The 16,257-nt window shown below is 44.5% G+C and overlaps 1 protein-coding gene across 1 annotated transcript in view; it reads left to right on the top strand.

Moving 5' to 3' along the window:
- The first annotated feature begins 2,220 nt into the window (after positions 1-2,220).
- Positions 2,221-16,257, top strand: part of LOC121085429 — a 58,603-nt gene continuing 44,566 nt past the window's right edge. Inside the window, exons 1-33 of the mRNA XM_040588118.1 lie at positions 2,221-2,427; positions 2,515-2,658; positions 2,752-2,908; positions 4,517-4,544; positions 4,643-4,754; positions 4,848-4,940; positions 5,064-5,127; positions 5,220-5,318; positions 5,425-5,528; positions 5,630-5,768; positions 6,468-6,586; positions 6,704-6,853; positions 7,672-7,842; positions 8,193-8,531; positions 8,657-8,722; positions 9,505-9,592; positions 9,687-9,804; positions 10,386-10,509; positions 10,596-10,732; positions 10,836-11,091; positions 11,487-11,729; positions 11,948-12,124; positions 12,208-12,353; positions 12,442-12,532; positions 12,621-13,010; positions 13,163-13,289; positions 13,469-13,587; positions 14,053-14,249; positions 14,658-14,841; positions 14,928-15,093; positions 15,266-15,390; positions 15,595-15,903; positions 16,004-16,207. Coding sequence (XP_040444052.1) covers positions 2,221-2,427; positions 2,515-2,658; positions 2,752-2,908; positions 4,517-4,544; positions 4,643-4,754; positions 4,848-4,940; positions 5,064-5,127; positions 5,220-5,318; positions 5,425-5,528; positions 5,630-5,768; positions 6,468-6,586; positions 6,704-6,853; positions 7,672-7,842; positions 8,193-8,531; positions 8,657-8,722; positions 9,505-9,592; positions 9,687-9,804; positions 10,386-10,509; positions 10,596-10,732; positions 10,836-11,091; positions 11,487-11,729; positions 11,948-12,124; positions 12,208-12,353; positions 12,442-12,532; positions 12,621-13,010; positions 13,163-13,289; positions 13,469-13,587; positions 14,053-14,249; positions 14,658-14,841; positions 14,928-15,093; positions 15,266-15,390; positions 15,595-15,903; positions 16,004-16,207 — 5,193 coding nt within the window. The remainder of the gene's footprint in view (positions 2,428-2,514; positions 2,659-2,751; positions 2,909-4,516; positions 4,545-4,642; positions 4,755-4,847; positions 4,941-5,063; positions 5,128-5,219; positions 5,319-5,424; positions 5,529-5,629; positions 5,769-6,467; positions 6,587-6,703; positions 6,854-7,671; positions 7,843-8,192; positions 8,532-8,656; positions 8,723-9,504; positions 9,593-9,686; positions 9,805-10,385; positions 10,510-10,595; positions 10,733-10,835; positions 11,092-11,486; positions 11,730-11,947; positions 12,125-12,207; positions 12,354-12,441; positions 12,533-12,620; positions 13,011-13,162; positions 13,290-13,468; positions 13,588-14,052; positions 14,250-14,657; positions 14,842-14,927; positions 15,094-15,265; positions 15,391-15,594; positions 15,904-16,003; positions 16,208-16,257) is intronic.

Raw genomic sequence — 16,257 nt, forward strand, 5'->3', positions numbered from 1 at the left:
ACAAGAGCCCCTCAGAGCAAAGCCTGCTGGGCCCATGCTGGCAGCACAAGTTGCGCTCTGGGTCCCGCTGGAGGGAGGTGCCCTCACCAGCACCCCTTGGTGACTGACCCCAGAGAGGCAGGGCTTCAGATGCACCCGCGCGCTCACCATTACCTGGTGGCTGGCTCTGGGCTCGTCCTGGGCACAGCACAGGGTGTTTCCATCAGCCTTGCCAAGCCCTAAGCGTGGAGCCCAGTGGTGAGCTCTGGGTCTGGGCTCCAGCAAAGCAGGAGCTCCTTGGAATGGGCTTTACAAGCACAGGACTTTGCCTGATGCTGGATATAACATCAGATCCATGCACCTGTTACCCACTGAGCTCTTTCAATAACCAAAATGCCAATGACCAGGGGAAGAATGTGTTTAGATCTGACACAATTTAAAGCAGCTCAAGTAAGAGTTGTTATGTATTTCCCCTGGTTGAACTCTGTAAATCAGGAATTTCATCTTTTTGCTCGACTGAAAACACTTCCTTTTTGGTAGATGCGGGGATGCTGTGATTAGTAGCTGTTAAAATCAGAAGGCATTTTTTGCCTGTTGTTCTCATATATTGAATAGTAGATTGCACAACAATTTGCAGCTCCTTGATCGTTAATAGGGATGTGCAGAATGTCTTTAGTTACCTCACCTTTCTGGGAAATCTAATATCTTTTAAATATAATACACTTTTTTCTTTGTAGTATCCTTATATCCATCAGCTTCTGGGTTTATCTGAAGATCCCAGAAATCACCTCAAGTGCTCTATGCATTTCAGGAGTCGATACATTGTTCCTGCAGGAATCTAAGCCACAGTAGGTTTCTGGTTTTCTATTTTTAAGCAAAACACCTTGGTTTTAGTCACAACAAGTTGTAGGTTTCGGTATGCTGTTATTTTTCATGGTTTTTTAATATTTACTTCATTTATTTCATGCATTTCATGTATTTATTTACAGCATCGTGTGAAGAAGACGAATGCTACTACCTGCATTGTATAGTTTGAATTGTTGCAGTGCTGTGCACCAAACAATCTGTCTTGGATGGATCAGAAAGTCACCCAGAAATATGTCAGCATAATCCGTAAGTCCTGCATCCAAGTTCTTTAAGTGCCTTAACTGATCGAGATTCCCTCCTTAATTGTCTTGTCAATTTATTTATAGTCTATATAGCCACATAGTTGGTAAGATATAAAAAATTTCTAATTATATCTAGTCAAATCAAATGACAATTATGTCTTTAGGTAAGTCTGCCAAACAATGCTTTGCCAAAGAAGGTTGGCCAAAAATGTTTTGACCGAAGAAAGAGGAAGAATCCAGAGCATCTGCATACCAGACTCTATAAAACCTCCTTGGGACAATTTTGCCCTGCTCTCCTGAAAGTTTCAAGGTAAGTGTATGGGTTCTGTAGGATTGCAGAGGCTAAGCAATTTCTTTTAATTTTGCATGTCTCATTGCATTCTGATTGTTTCAGATAAGCAGAAGGGAGGGTTCTAATACTGGGAATTTTCAATCTGTTTTCCATGACATCTTTTTATTTCCAACTCAAAATTTATGCCTGAAATACTATGCAATATAAGAAGGAAGTCACCAAATTGTAAATACACTAGTGAGTGCCTTAGAACCTCTAATGTCATGACAGGCAGCACAGCAAGTTATTGACTGTTAGTCCAGTTACCTTGAGGTAATTTTACTATATTTGTTCCCTATTTTTTTTATTCCTACCCCTCACAGAAAAGATTGTACTGAGCCTGATAGGATGTATACAGTGTGAAAGTAAGTAAATTCACTTTCCACTGATCTTGGGTAATGAAAGGCCTTCTTGGAGACATATTGCTGATAATTAAGGGCCGCAGAAGAGAAAGATTTGCTTTATGTTTAGTTCTTCAATATACCAATATAAAATGAAAAAACACCCAACAGTATGATAATACTGCAACATTATAATTGTTCTTAAAAACTCTGTTCATAGTTAAAAGACTAAAATTATTTAGAATGCTGTCTCAGTCTCAAGTAGGATGTAAGTACTTAGGTGTTCAAATCAAAACTAGCTTTCAAAAGGTGTTATTGAAAATGACATACTAGTTAAATACTGGGAAGATAGAAACGGTAAGGTATTTCATCACCGGCACAGAAAACTATTGTCTAATTGATTGAAGGTATTTTTTCCCCCTTCAGACTTTTGTTGAGCTGTCTTCAGTAAAGCGCAGACATGACTTCTCCAGACTCTGAGATGGCTGTTTTTGGGGAGGCAGCTCCTTACCTCCGAAAATCGGAAAAGGAGAGAATTGAGGCCCAGAACAAGCCTTTTGATGCCAAGTCATCCGTCTTTGTGGTCCACCCTAAAGAATCCTTTGTGAAAGGAACAATCCAGAGCAGGGAATCAGGGAAGGTCACTGTCCAGACTGAAGCTGGAGAGGTGAGTAAAATTCAAGATTCAGATCAGCATTTGATTCCCACTCTGAGCTTTCAGCTGACGCACACAGATCTTTTGTCTCCTTGACAGACCCTGACCGTGAAGGAAGATCAAATCTTCTCCATGAACCCTCCCAAGTACGACAAGATCGAGGACATGGCCATGATGACCCACCTCCACGAGCCCGCTGTGCTGTACAACCTCAAAGAGCGTTACGCAGCCTGGATGATCTACGTAAGTACCAGCAGCAGCCTGCCTTTGGGCAGCCGGGAGGAACTGCTCTGCCAGGCCAAGTGGGAGCCAACGTGCTGTCTCCCTTCCTCGCAGACCTACTCGGGGCTCTTCTGCGTCACTGTCAACCCCTACAAGTGGCTGCCGGTGTACAACCCGGAGGTGGTGTTGGCCTACCGAGGCAAGAAGCGCCAGGAGGCCCCTCCACACATCTTCTCCATCTCAGACAACGCCTATCAGTTCATGTTAAATGGTGAGTTGCTTGATAACCCTTCAAATGACATTGTGGTATACACTTCAGGAAAAATCTTTTCTTTGCAGATAATCTTTGAACAGATGAAATTATATTTACATTATATATGTCAGCTGAGTAAACTAGAATGCCTATCTTGAAATGAGATAAACAGCACATGTGAGAATGTCATAGAAGGAAGTCTAGAAATTAGGTTTTGTAATTGCTGAGTAAAAGGTCTGATGGAAAGCAGAGTTAGCAATGCTAAAGTCATGTTGGTGCTCTATTTTAATAAAAGGCATGGAATCAAACTTACTAACTTAACATCCATATAAGAAAGTAAGAAAAAATCACTGTAAATTGAAGTTCCAAATGCAAATAACTGCACTATCAGAGCTTTTTTACTGCCTTAAAACTGCAAATTATAAAGGATTGTCAGATGAGGCAGAGAGAGCCTAAAAGGCAGGAGATACAATGGAAAATGGAAGATTGGCAGAACGGCTAGCTAAGAAACAGATATTACTTCTCAAGAATAAGATCTCAGACTTACAGTGAAAAATGCTACAGAAATTTTGGCTCAATGCTTATTAAGGTAGAAGAAAAGAAAATGAATGTTAGTAATTACTGCGGGGACTGGTGGGACAGGACAAAAAGAGAACAAAAAGTGCAGTAGTTCCATGATACCACATTTTGTTAAAAAGTGGAACACTGACATCTTAACTAATGCACCAGTTCTAGTTTTTCACATTAAAAAAGGATATAGTGAACATGGAAATATTCACCAAAGGACAAAAAAACATTCATAAGCACGAAATAAATTAGGTATGAATAACAAGTAGGTAGGAACACTGATGATAGAGAAGAGAAAACTGAGGGAATATATCACAGAAATTTGTGAAATCGAATTTGCACAGATATTAAGGGTTGTACAGAAAGCAGAATCAGAATTCATTCTTACTTTCTGCCTAACATTTGAACTGCTAGGAAGCATTAAAACAACTATCAGTTCAAATTTTTTAAAAAGCAAAGGGAATCACAAATTGCATACAAGATACTGAAGTCCTGGATACTTTTATTAAAGAAAATCACGTGTCCTAAAGGTCTATTTCAATGACTAAAATTAGGAGACCAATTCATGCAAAGTCTACCCAGACCATTGCATACAATTATACTGTGCCTGGCTCAAAATATTCTTGAAATCAGGAGGACCTATAGTCTTATCTCAGACAGCTCTTGAGTCACCAGAAGGTGCCAATTCATTTTACGTTACATGTTTTAGTCACTTTAATCATATTGAAATTATAAAATGATATTAATGATATTTGGGTTTGGTTCTTTCATATATACAAAAATATCGATCTTGATTGAAAGAGAATTATCTTAAAAAGAAGCTAGCATATTTAATCTTACACACATATCCAAATAACAGTTCACTTTTTTTATTTGGGGAACTTAAAAAATTTACGAAATGGATTAAATGCCACATTTTCAAGGTGATTTAACTGGAAATTGGCTATCTAGAATTCCTAAACTCTTAACAATGCTTCAGTACACAGTTAGTTTTGCTCACAGATTTTGATTTCTTTGCAATTGAGCACCACTAAGAAAAATCTTTCCACCTTTTTGCAGATCGTGAGAACCAGTCGATCCTGATCACGTACGTACACCCCCTGCTCGGGTCCCTGCGGGGCTGCCCGGTGCCAGGGGACCTCCTGCCTGACCACACGCTCTCTGTGTCTCTCTTTGGGTTGACAGCGGAGAATCCGGTGCCGGGAAGACTGTGAACACAAAGCGTGTCATCCAGTACTTTGCAACAATTGCAGCGAGCGGGGACAAGAAGAAAGAGGAGCAGTCAGGCAAAATGCAGGTAAATTAACAGGTGCTGGCTGGAATCAATGCTTTCCTCTGTTCCTGACGTGATTTTTGGAAAGGATAAGCAGCAATAATTCTCATCCTGCAGGGAACGCTTGAGGATCAAATCATCAGCGCCAACCCACTGCTGGAGGCCTTTGGAAACGCCAAGACCGTGAGGAACGACAACTCCTCACGCTTTGTAAGCTGTTTTAGCAGAAATTGCTCCTTGTTCTAACAGTAGTGATGGGCTAGTGGCATTCTCACAGAAGGAGACAGCAATGAAACGCCTCCAGGCTGAAATGCCGCTGCTTCTCCTTAACAGGGCAAATTCATCAGAATCCACTTTGGGGCCACAGGCAAACTGGCTTCTGCTGACATTGAAACTTGTAAGTCGCTCTCCTGGCCTGATCCCACTCCTTCCTAAATTCCCAGCTCCATGTGAGTACCAGTGCCTGACCCTTGCTACCCTCCTTGACAGACCTGCTGGAGAAGTCCAGAGTCACTTTCCAGCTCCCAGCAGAAAGAAGCTACCACATATTCTATCAGGTCACGTCCAACAAGAAGCCGGAGCTAATTGGTAGGAAGGGTCTTTATGACTTTTTGGGGATGATTGCTGAGCAGCAGTTCCCTCTGTTACCTGGCTGGCAAAACTAAGCGTCTGCCTTGCCTCTTCCTGCTTTCAGACATGCTCCTCATTACCACCAACCCTTTTGATTTCCACTTTGTGAGTCAAGGTGAGGTCACTGTTCCCAGCATTGATGACCAGGAGGAGCTCATGGCTACAGACGTAAGTGACACAGAAAAGAGGTACCTACTGTACACTTGTTTTGATGGTGACATAGGTGGCCTGCTAAGGACATGCATTTTCCTTCGTTGTTTTGACTGCAGAGTGCCATTGACATCCTGGGCTTCACTGCTGATGAGAAGACAGCCATCTACAAGCTGACAGGGGCTGTCATGCACTACGGGAACCTGAAGTTCAAGCAGAAGCAGCGTGAGGAGCAGGCAGAGCCCGATGGCACAGAAGGTCCTTAGCAACTGACCCTTTAATAAAGAAATCGGTTTTGGGAAATATTGCTTGTAGACAGGATGAAAGCTATAGCTTAATCAAGTGAAAACTGAATAATGTTTCTTTCAGGGTCCTTGAAGTTCCAAATCTAATTCTCTGACCCCTGCCTATCTTACTGTTACTCCTTCAGTTAGCTTTTTGCTGGGCTAATTTCATGGATCTTTCCATTTATCATGTAGAGGGTTTTAACAAGCTCTTTTAAAGAGGAAGCTTCCCTGGTTGCAGACATAGGCTCTAGCATCAACTCTGGTATGTGCATACTTCTATTGGCAGCTCAGACCGTGGCCTAGCTATATGTAAATAAAAAAATTGTAAGCTTTCTTAGATATTGTCTAAGATGCCAAGTTTTATTCCTTATGTATTTTTAAATTTTTGATGTTTATGTTTCCTAATCTCTTTTTTGAGATTGTTGTTACAGTTTATGAATTTAGTTAAGGTATTCAAGGAAACCTTTCACACTGGTAACTACTTTCAAAAAAATGTCAATATTGGCTTTCACAGCTTTCCTGTATTCAATATACTTGCTGTGATACTAGATTAAAAGACTTGCAGTCAAGAATTTTGAACATTGGTGTGATTTCTGAGACATACACCCATTGATAAAATTCCAGTCCTTATCCAATGATCAATATTTTCTTTGCCTTTCTTGTCTTTCAGTTGCTGACAAGGCTGCCTACCTGATGGGCCTGAACTCAGCTGACCTGCTCAAAGCTCTGTGTTATCCTCGGGTGAAAGTTGGGAATGAATTTGTGACCAAAGGTCAAACTGTGGAGCAGGTAAAATAATTGGTTATTAGGAAAAAATGATTTTTCTTCAGAATATCTCTTCAGACAGTTAAAATTCCTTAAAATTTCTCTGTGCAGTAACTTCTGTGTGTTTCCCCTTTGCTTTAGGTGAACAATGCAGTTGGTGCTCTGGCAAAGGCTGTCTACGAGAGGATGTTCTTGTGGATGGTTGTTCGCATCAACCAACAGCTGGATACCAAACAACCCAGACAGTACTTCATTGGTGTCCTGGACATTGCTGGCTTTGAGATCTTTGATGTAAGGAGCAGGGATTTCACAACAGCTTCATGGAAGGGGCAGTGGGTGTTAAGAAAATTATGACTTCTTTTAATTAAGTCATTTTTTTTTTTTGTAAAAGGTACAATGATCAAGAGATCTCACTATGAAAGAAGTTGGCCTTTTCAAGTTAGATCTTGACAGGAAAGAAACTAATAGCACAGCATACAAGAATATTAAACTTAGTTAAAACGAAGAAAAAGGAAGTAATCTTTGACAAAATTATATGGGCCAAGGATGTGGAAAATAGTGACAGACATTAGAAATGTTCAGACTGTTGGTGAAAATTATTGAAAGAGATTAGGAAATGCTTGTGCAGTTTGTGAAAGAACCCCAAAAGCTTCCATACCAGCTCATGGAAATATCTAGAGCCACTCTCTTAAGAACAAAAAACATTTGAGTATCAAATTGAGGCTGTATTCATGATCAGGGTGTTTGGAGAGGCAGAGTTTAGTAATAAATTTGTTATTCTAGGAGATAGTGTGCTGAAATTACTAAATTTGCTTTAGAATTAAGGGTTTCCAAAGGGATAAGGATTAATTATCATAATTAAAGTATCCATATTATATGGAATGATAAAAAATGAAAAAAACCCCACCCTCTACATTACAATGACTTACAGGTCTTTTCTCTCTTCAGAGGGCAAGTACAGTCGCACTGAGGGTTTTCTGGGAGAACAGATAGGGAAGGAGCCTTGTGCTTGTCTGAAAAGACAAAAGAAGGATAAGAAATACACAGGGAAAATTCTTGTTGTGATGGCTAAACCCTGACAGCATTGCATGTCTTTCTGTGCCTGGCAGTTCAACAGCTTTGAGCAGCTGTGTATCAACTTCACCAATGAGAAGCTGCAACAGTTCTTCAACCACCACATGTTCGTGCTGGAGCAGGAGGAGTACAAGAAGGAGGGAATTGAGTGGACATTCATTGACTTTGGGATGGACCTGGCTGCCTGCATTGAGCTCATTGAGAAGGTATCCTTCCTGTTCAGGTGCACTAGTACTGGAATCCTGTAGTTATTGAGGGATACATAAAGAGTTTGTTTATGTCTGGGTTAAAATGGTAAATTTCAGTTATTAAAGTGCTCTGTATTTCTGTAATTTATAATGTTGCCAGCAAATGGTTAAAATTAGTTCCACAAGTAAAGGTGAAACACCAATGACAAAAAATTAGAAACGTCAGTAAATTTTCTGTGACATATTGTCCAGAAAAGAAGAGAAGCAACCTTATATTATGATTTGTTTCACATCTTTCTGCCCTAAGACAAGCCTCTTTCCAACTCAGGAATGTGCTTCTCCATCTTGTCTATTCTAATGTTTTCCAGCCCATGGGCATCTTCTCCATCCTGGAAGAGGAGTGCATGTTCCCCAAGGCAACTGACACCTCTTTCAAGAACAAGCTCTACGACCAGCATCTGGGCAAGTCCAGCAACTTCCAGAAGCCCAAGCCTACCAAAGGCAAGGCTGAGGCCCACTTCTCCCTGATACATTATGCTGGCACGGTGGACTACAACATCACTGGCTGGCTGGAGAAGAACAAGGACCCCCTGAATGAAACTGTCATTGGGTTGTACCAGAAATCCTCTGTGAAGACGCTGGCCTTACTCTTTGCCAACTATGGTGGAGCAGATGCAGGTCAGCTCTGTGAAAATTGTATTTTCAGTGTGGGATACTGTTGACAGGAAATTAAACAGGAAAACCTGAATGTTAAAAAATTGTTTTCTCTTCTTTAGTTCAGTGTTCAGCTTCAGCATTTTAATATTCTTTCCCCCTCCTTTCATTTATAGAGGGTGGTGGCAAAAAGGGTGGCAAGAAGAAGGGTTCTTCTTTCCAGACTGTCTCAGCTCTTTTCCGGGTACGTACCAGTTTCCTCACTTTGACTCTTTTTACTTTAAGAAAGGGAATTTAAAATATGAAAAGTGATGTTATGACCCTTGAAGTCCTATATCAAGAAAGTGAAGAAGTTCATGTACTATAGGTAAATTTTATTTCCATTTAATTGATGGATAAGTTTCTTCTCTTTTGCAACATTGAATGATATTGTCTTATTAATATATCAAAATGAAAATTCTTTGAAATGGTTGAGGATGTTGCCATTCAGACTTTTTTTCATACCTTTCTATTTTTTAGCTGAATATGACATTGAAATAGGCAAATTTCTGCTGTTGCACATAGTTCAGAACGTTTTGCCAAACAAAGATTTTTGACTTCTGAATATTTTGAATACTGCTCCATGCATGACTCTTAAGTAACAGTGCATTTCTGAAAAACAGAAAGGTTGGCTTTAAGATTGTCACATAAAAAAACCTAACCAAGACACTGAATAACGAGAGCAAGCATAGGGAATTGTTCATAATTTTCAAAAGCATGAGTCTCAGGGTATCAAACGACTTATATCCCAGTTCTTGTAAATAGTAAATTATGATGACACAGTAACCAAATTGTATTTACTTTTAATAGTAATATTCAACATTGAAAAATGGATGAAGACATAGCTTTTCTACATTAATATGGAAATGTTGTAATCTGGTTTAAATCTGACAAATAATTAATTCCTTTCCATTGATGAAGCAGTTGCAGCTGCAGGGATGCAGATCTTTAATTTGTTGACCTAAACTTTACCTTATAATCTCATAGGAGAACTTAAACAAGCTGATGACAAATCTTCGAAGCACTCACCCCCATTTTGTACGATGCATCATCCCAAATGAAACAAAAACACCTGGTAAGCGAATGCAATAGGAGGAAAACTCAAGCCACAGAAGCGCTTTCCCTGAGTATCAAACAATGGGGAAGTCATTAACGGTGGCGTTTGTTAGGTGCCATGGAGCACGAGCTGGTGCTGCATCAGCTGCGGTGTAACGGCGTGCTGGAAGGGATCAGAATTTGCAGGAAAGGGTTCCCCAGCAGAGTCCTGTATGCTGACTTCAAACAAAGGTAACAGCGCTCCGCCTTTCTCCCCATTCTTTTCCTGTTCTATACCTTCCATGTCCTAAATGGCTTAAACATCAGATTTACTACAGAGTATACTACATACACTGTAATCAAATCACATTAGTTTACCTCTGTAAACGGTGACATACCATAAAAATTTCCTTCACCCATCCACTCCATATTTGAACAATACATGTTTCCACCCCATGTCCTAAAAATGCCTGTGAACTGTCTTCAGGGAGATCTGTCCCTATCAATGACGTAGTCAATTGTTGCTGAAAATGACCAGCTGAGAGCTGTTGCTTAGAAAAGACCAAGTATCCTAACACAAATATTTTAAGAAGGAAATGAACAGTAATATAAAAATATTTCACTGCCAGTTCATGATGATATGACATGGCTGATGATCAGGATTTCCTTGGGCTCTGAGGTAACAACATGAAATCTTCACTTACACTGTCTTGAAAAAATGGACTATCTCTAATGCATGACCGTACCCACTCAGACTTGAGAAGACTGAGAGGTTCACTTGCAGTGGAGGTTTTCTCGATGGAGATATCTTCATGTTCTACTTTCTCCTACAGATACAGAGTGCTTAACATAAGCGCTATTCCAGAAGGTCAGTTCATGGATAGCAAGAAGGCTTCAGAGAAGCTTCTTGGGTCCATTGATGTGGATCACACTCAGTACAGATTTGGTCACACCAAGGTAGAAACAAGTCCTTCTTTCAAACACTATGTGCCTCTGCCATGCACTACATGAGACTGATGTGCTACAATGCTCCCTTTCTTAAGGTGTTCTTCAAAGCTGGACTGATAGGTCTGCTGGAGGAGATGAGAGATGAAAAACTAGCAGAGATTATGACCAGGACACAAGCCAGGTGCAGAGGCTTCCTGATGAGAGTGGAGTATCGGAAAATGGTGGAGAGGAGGTAGACATTTTTCACCCACATATTGTGTCCTTTGTGTCTTGGCTAATTGAGTCTACATTCACCACCCACAAAATATGCAATAGCTATGTGAATTTTATTTCAGGGATGCCATCTTCTGCATCCAGTACAATGTTCGCGCATTCATGAACGTGAAGCACTGGCCCTGGATGAAGCTGTTCTTCAAGATCAAGCCCTTGCTGAAGAGTGCAGAGTCTGAGAAGGAGATGGCCAACATGAAACAGGAGTTTGAGAAAACCAAGGAAGAGCTTGCAAAGTCTGAGGCAAAGAGGAAGGAGCTGGAGGAGAAAATGGTGGTCCTGCTGCAGGAGAAGAATGACCTGCAGCTCCAAGTGCAGGCGGTGAGTGTCACCACCCGTTTGTCCCTGGGAAAAGGACAATATACAGTCAGAGTGCTTCAGAATACTGTTTCTGTCAGGCAAAAGGACTCCAAGCCCTAGCTCCTGCTGAAAGTAGTAACTGAAGTGACCGCTGTTCTGTCGTGCTTGTGGGTGCGTGAGGTGTTGTCATAGCTACCCTCTCTGTGAGGCATTTTTAAGAGACACAGAAACCTTGGAATCGATAATGATTCCAGATGACAAGGCTTGCAGTGGGCCAGTAGGCAAGATCTTCCAGTTGCTGGAGTGGAAGTCAGGTTCAGCCCCCATTTTAACACATGCCTCCTCAGTAACGGAGAAGACAGGGTGGAGATACTTCAAAACATTATAACCCATGAAAATCTCTGTCTCCCCACCAGGAAGCCGATAGCTTGGCTGATGCTGAGGAAAGGTGTGACCAGCTCATCAAAACCAAAATCCAGCTGGAAGCCAAAATTAAGGAGGTGACTGAAAGGGCTGAGGATGAGGAGGAAATCAATGCTGAGCTGACAGCCAAGAAGAGAAAACTGGAGGATGAATGTTCAGAGCTGAAGAAAGATATTGATGACCTGGAGTTAACGTTGGCCAAAGTGGAGAAGGAAAAACATGCCACCGAAAACAAGGTACAAACATGGGGAGTCACATGAAGGGCAAAGGACAGAGGCCTCCCCGATGAGCCTGGCATCCTCAGAACAAAGCCAGGTTTGGGACATACCAGGAGCACCACAGCGGGGCAGCCCAAATACACGAGCTCCTGGCTAAGCACTGCAAAGGGAAAGTGCCACTGCACAAGCAGTCAAGTCTTCTACACAGACATTTGGCACTTTCTCACAATCAACAGGTGAAAAACCTCACAGAGGAGATGGCGGCCCTGGACGAGACCATTGCCAAGCTGACTAAAGAGAAGAAAGCCCTCCAAGAGGCCCATCAGCAGACACTGGATGACCTGCAGGCAGAGGAGGACAAAGTCAATACGCTGACCAAAGCTAAGACCAAGCTGGAGCAGCAAGTGGACGATGTAAGCACGGTTGTCCAGAAGAACAGGGCGGGTATAGATTATAGAACTGGCTGGTAGAGCACTGGTGGTTATCTTCTATTCAGCTGGAAGGGTCCCTGGAGCAAGAGAAGAAACTGCGCATGGACCTTGAGAGAGCAAAGAGGAAACTCGAAGGAGACCTGAAGCTGGCCCAGGACAGCATCATGGATTTGGAGAACGACAAGCAGCAGCTGGATGAGAAACTGAAGAAGTAAGCGTGGCTGTGGGGCACCAGACTGTGGGGCTGGTGCGCTTGGGGGGTTTTGCTCAGACGCTAACACAGTTTGCTTTGCCCAAAGGAAAGACTTTGAAATCAGCCAGATCCAGAGCAAAATTGAGGATGAGCAAGCCCTGGGCATGCAGTTACAGAAGAAGATCAAGGAGCTGCAGGCAAGTGTCTGGCCCTTCCCCTCTCTCAGCCAGTCTCAGGCCGGGAAGGAGGAGGGCATGGGTGCGAAGGGTGCCTAATGTTCCCCAGGCTCGTATTGAGGAGCTGGAGGAGGAAATTGAGGCAGAGCGAACGTCTCGGGCAAAAGCCGAGAAGCATCGGGCTGACCTGTCGAGGGAGCTAGAGGAGATCAGCGAGCGCCTGGAAGAAGCCGGAGGGGCTACCGCCGCTCAGATTGAGATGAACAAGAAGCGTGAGGCAGAATTTCAGAAGATGCGTCGCGACCTGGAGGAGGCCACGCTGCAGCACGAAGCCACGGCTGCGGCCCTGCGCAAGAAGCATGCGGACAGCACCGCTGAGCTTGGGGAGCAGATCGACAACCTGCAGCGAGTGAAGCAGAAGCTGGAGAAGGAGAAGAGTGAGCTCAAGATGGAGATTGACGACTTGGCCAGTAACATGGAGTCTGTCTCCAAAGCCAAGGTATTGAACTGCGGTGGCACATGCTCACAGGGCTGATGTATGGCACATAGGCTATGTCTACCAGCCACATTCTCATTACAAAGGTCCTTGCTGTCAGCACAGGGCAGAGTCCAGGTGTTCATCTCCTTTCCTTCCTTCTGTTTGCTCTCTAGGCAAACCTGGAGAAGATGTGCCGCACTCTGGAAGACCAGCTGAGTGAGATTAAAACAAAGGAGGAACAGAATCAGCGCATGATCAATGACCTCAATACTCAACGAGCTCGTCTGCAGACAGAATCAGGTGAGACATCCTCATTCCTGAGCTTCACTGTGAGGACCTGCATGCCGTGAGGATCCCACAGGGTGCAAGATGATTCCTGCTATAACCTCTCCCGGCCACTCCTGATGACGTGGGCTTACATGAAGAAACCGTCGTATTGATAGTAGTCGGGCTACCTTTTTTCTCTTTACCCTTACCAGGTGAATATTCACGCCAGGTGGAGGAAAAAGATGCTCTGATTTCTCAGCTGTCTAGGGGCAAGCAAGGATTTACCCAGCAGATTGAGGAGCTCAAGAGACATCTGGAGGAAGAAATAAAGGTCCGGAAGCACCCTACTGTCCGCAACCTACATCACCTCAAAACCATCCGCAGAATCCTGTCCAATCCAAGACTGGTTTCATATTCTTTCCCCAAAACACATGTAGTACTGGAGGGAACACCAGTAACACACATACCCTCACTCCTAAGCTAGAGAGGGAAGGAAGCGTAATGGTTTTGACCCTGGAGGAAGTAGTCCACAAGGCTTTCACGAGATCCTGACAATACTCTCTAGGACAGGATGCAGACACGTGTGTCAAAGCGTTTAGAGCAACAGCAGGTTACGGACCCCAGAGCCCCTGTCACTAACACATCCTGACCTTGCAGAACACATTGATGAAGGCTTCATCAGCTCCCAGCTTTGCATTTGCCTAGTTAGAGTTTCAGCCCAATTTCACTGTCAGTTTCACTGTCAAGAGGCATCTCAAGGCAAGTATTCAGGTTACCGATCCCTTTGTTTCCCCAGGCCAAGAACGCGCTGGCCCACGCCTTGCAGTCTGCTCGCCACGACTGTGACCTGCTGCGGGAGCAATACGAGGAGGAGCAGGAAGCCAAGGGGGAGCTGCAGCGCGCCCTGTCCAAGGCCAACAGCGAAGTGGCCCAGTGGAGAACCAAATACGAGACGGACGCTATTCAGCGCACGGAGGAGCTGGAGGAGGCCAAGTATGTGGGAAGTGGGATGTCAAACGGCTGGAGAAGACTGAGGCTGTCAAGGGAAAGTGGAGTCTCTGGGAGTGGGTTACGACAGGGGTGGGACAAAGGCAGGGATCTGTTGTCTTTGTGGTAGAGGGGTCAGAGGGAGAGACAGGAAAGTGTGCTGTGGAAAAAGTGCAAACTGGAGGGACAAACGTAGCCCTTAGGGCTAGAAATGCGAAAACAGGCTGAATACTCCCTAGGGGCTAGGACACAGAGTGACAGAACCTGTAGGCAGCATGCAGTCTTGGAACAGAAAAAACACTGTGAAAGGCACTGGGCTCAGAGCCCCCAGAAGTGGCCAGCTGCCCTCTCACGGAAGTACAAAATGGGCTGCCCTCTGGTCTCTGACCTGGAGCTGTACTTATCTCCCCCCAGGAAGAAGCTGGCCCAGCGCCTGCAGGATGCAGAGGAACACGTTGAAGCTGTGAATGCCAAATGTGCCTCCCTGGAGAAGACAAAGCAGAGGCTGCAGAATGAAGTGGAGGACCTGATGATTGACGTGGAGCGATCAAATGCTGCCTGCGCAGCTCTGGATAAGAAGCAGAGGAACTTTGACAAGGTCTTGTGGGCTCCAGCCCTGGTGTTCCTGGGCAGAGCGTCCCCTCCCGATTGCCACATCCACGCTCACGTGCCGTTTCCCTTCAGATCCTGGCAGAATGGAAGCAGAAGTATGAGGAAACGCAGGCTGAGCTGGAGGCCTCCCAGAAGGAGTCTCGCTCCCTCAGCACGGAGCTGTTTAAGATGAAGAATGCCTACGAGGAGTCCCTGGACCACCTGGAAACGCTGAAGCGTGAGAACAAGAACTTGCAGCGTAAGTCCCTGGCCCTCTGCTCCTGGCTGGCCTTTCCCACTGCCCACCACTACCCACCGCTCCACAGGGGTCTGTGCCTGCGTGTCTGCAAAGATGCCCGTCACCTTGGTGCGGCAGGGCCCTTCCCGTTCTGCTCCGTGCCTGACCGTGCCGTTGGCCTTTGCTCCCACAGAGGAGATCGGTGACCTCACAGAGCAGATTGCAGAGGGAGGCAAGGCCATTCATGAGCTGGAGAAAGTCAAGAAGCAGATTGAGCAGGAGAAATCTGAACTCCAGGCCTCGCTGGAGGAAGCTGAGGTACACAGCATTACTTATGGCTCTCTTACATGTCTTGGATCTCTGTCTCGTTGTAAGCACTGCGGAGTCATTGCCAGGCACAGGAGGAAAAGAGTGTTTGTATAAAAGCGTGGCAATATTATCTCAACGTGGCATTCCTTTATACTCAGGGCTTCGGGGTCAACATTTGTCTTCTGAAAATTATTCCTATTCACTCTTTCCCAGGCGTCCCTTGAACATGAAGAGGGGAAGATCCTGCGCCTCCAGCTTGAGCTCAACCAGGTGAAGTCTGAGATTGACAGGAAGATAGCAGAGAAAGATGAGGAGATTGACCAGATGAAGAGAAACCACCTCCGAGTTGTGGAGTCCTTGCAGAGCACCCTGGATGCTGAGATCAGGAGCAGGAATGAGGCCCTGCGGCTGAAGAAGAAGATGGAGGGAGACCTGAATGAAATGGAGATCCAGCTGAGCCATGCCAACCGCGTGGCTGCAGAGGCACAAAAGAACCTGAGAAACACACAGGCTGTGCTCAAGGTCTGTTCAGCAAAGCGACAGGGAGAGAAATGACGTCCCTGACAATTCTGGTGCCCAAGAGCACGCTGCCACCTTGCCATTTCTCTTGTCCTTTTTGCAGGATACCCAGCTACATTTGGACGATGCTCTGAGGACGCAGGAGGACCTGAAGGAGCAGGTGGCCATGGTGGAGCGCCGAGCAAACCTGCTGCAGGCTGAAATTGAGGAGCTGCGGGCAGCCCTGGAGCAGACGGAGCGGTCAAGGAAGGTGGCTGAGCAGGAGCTTCTGGATGCCACCGAACGAGTGCAGCTCCTCCATACCCAGGTCAGGCACTGCTCTGGAAATTAGTCCCATCCACAAGGCACAACACAGAA

This window comes from Falco naumanni, chromosome 1 (assembly GCF_017639655.2).
Source record: "Falco naumanni isolate bFalNau1 chromosome 1, bFalNau1.pat, whole genome shotgun sequence".
Classification (NCBI taxonomy): domain Eukaryota; kingdom Metazoa; phylum Chordata; class Aves; order Falconiformes; family Falconidae; genus Falco; species Falco naumanni.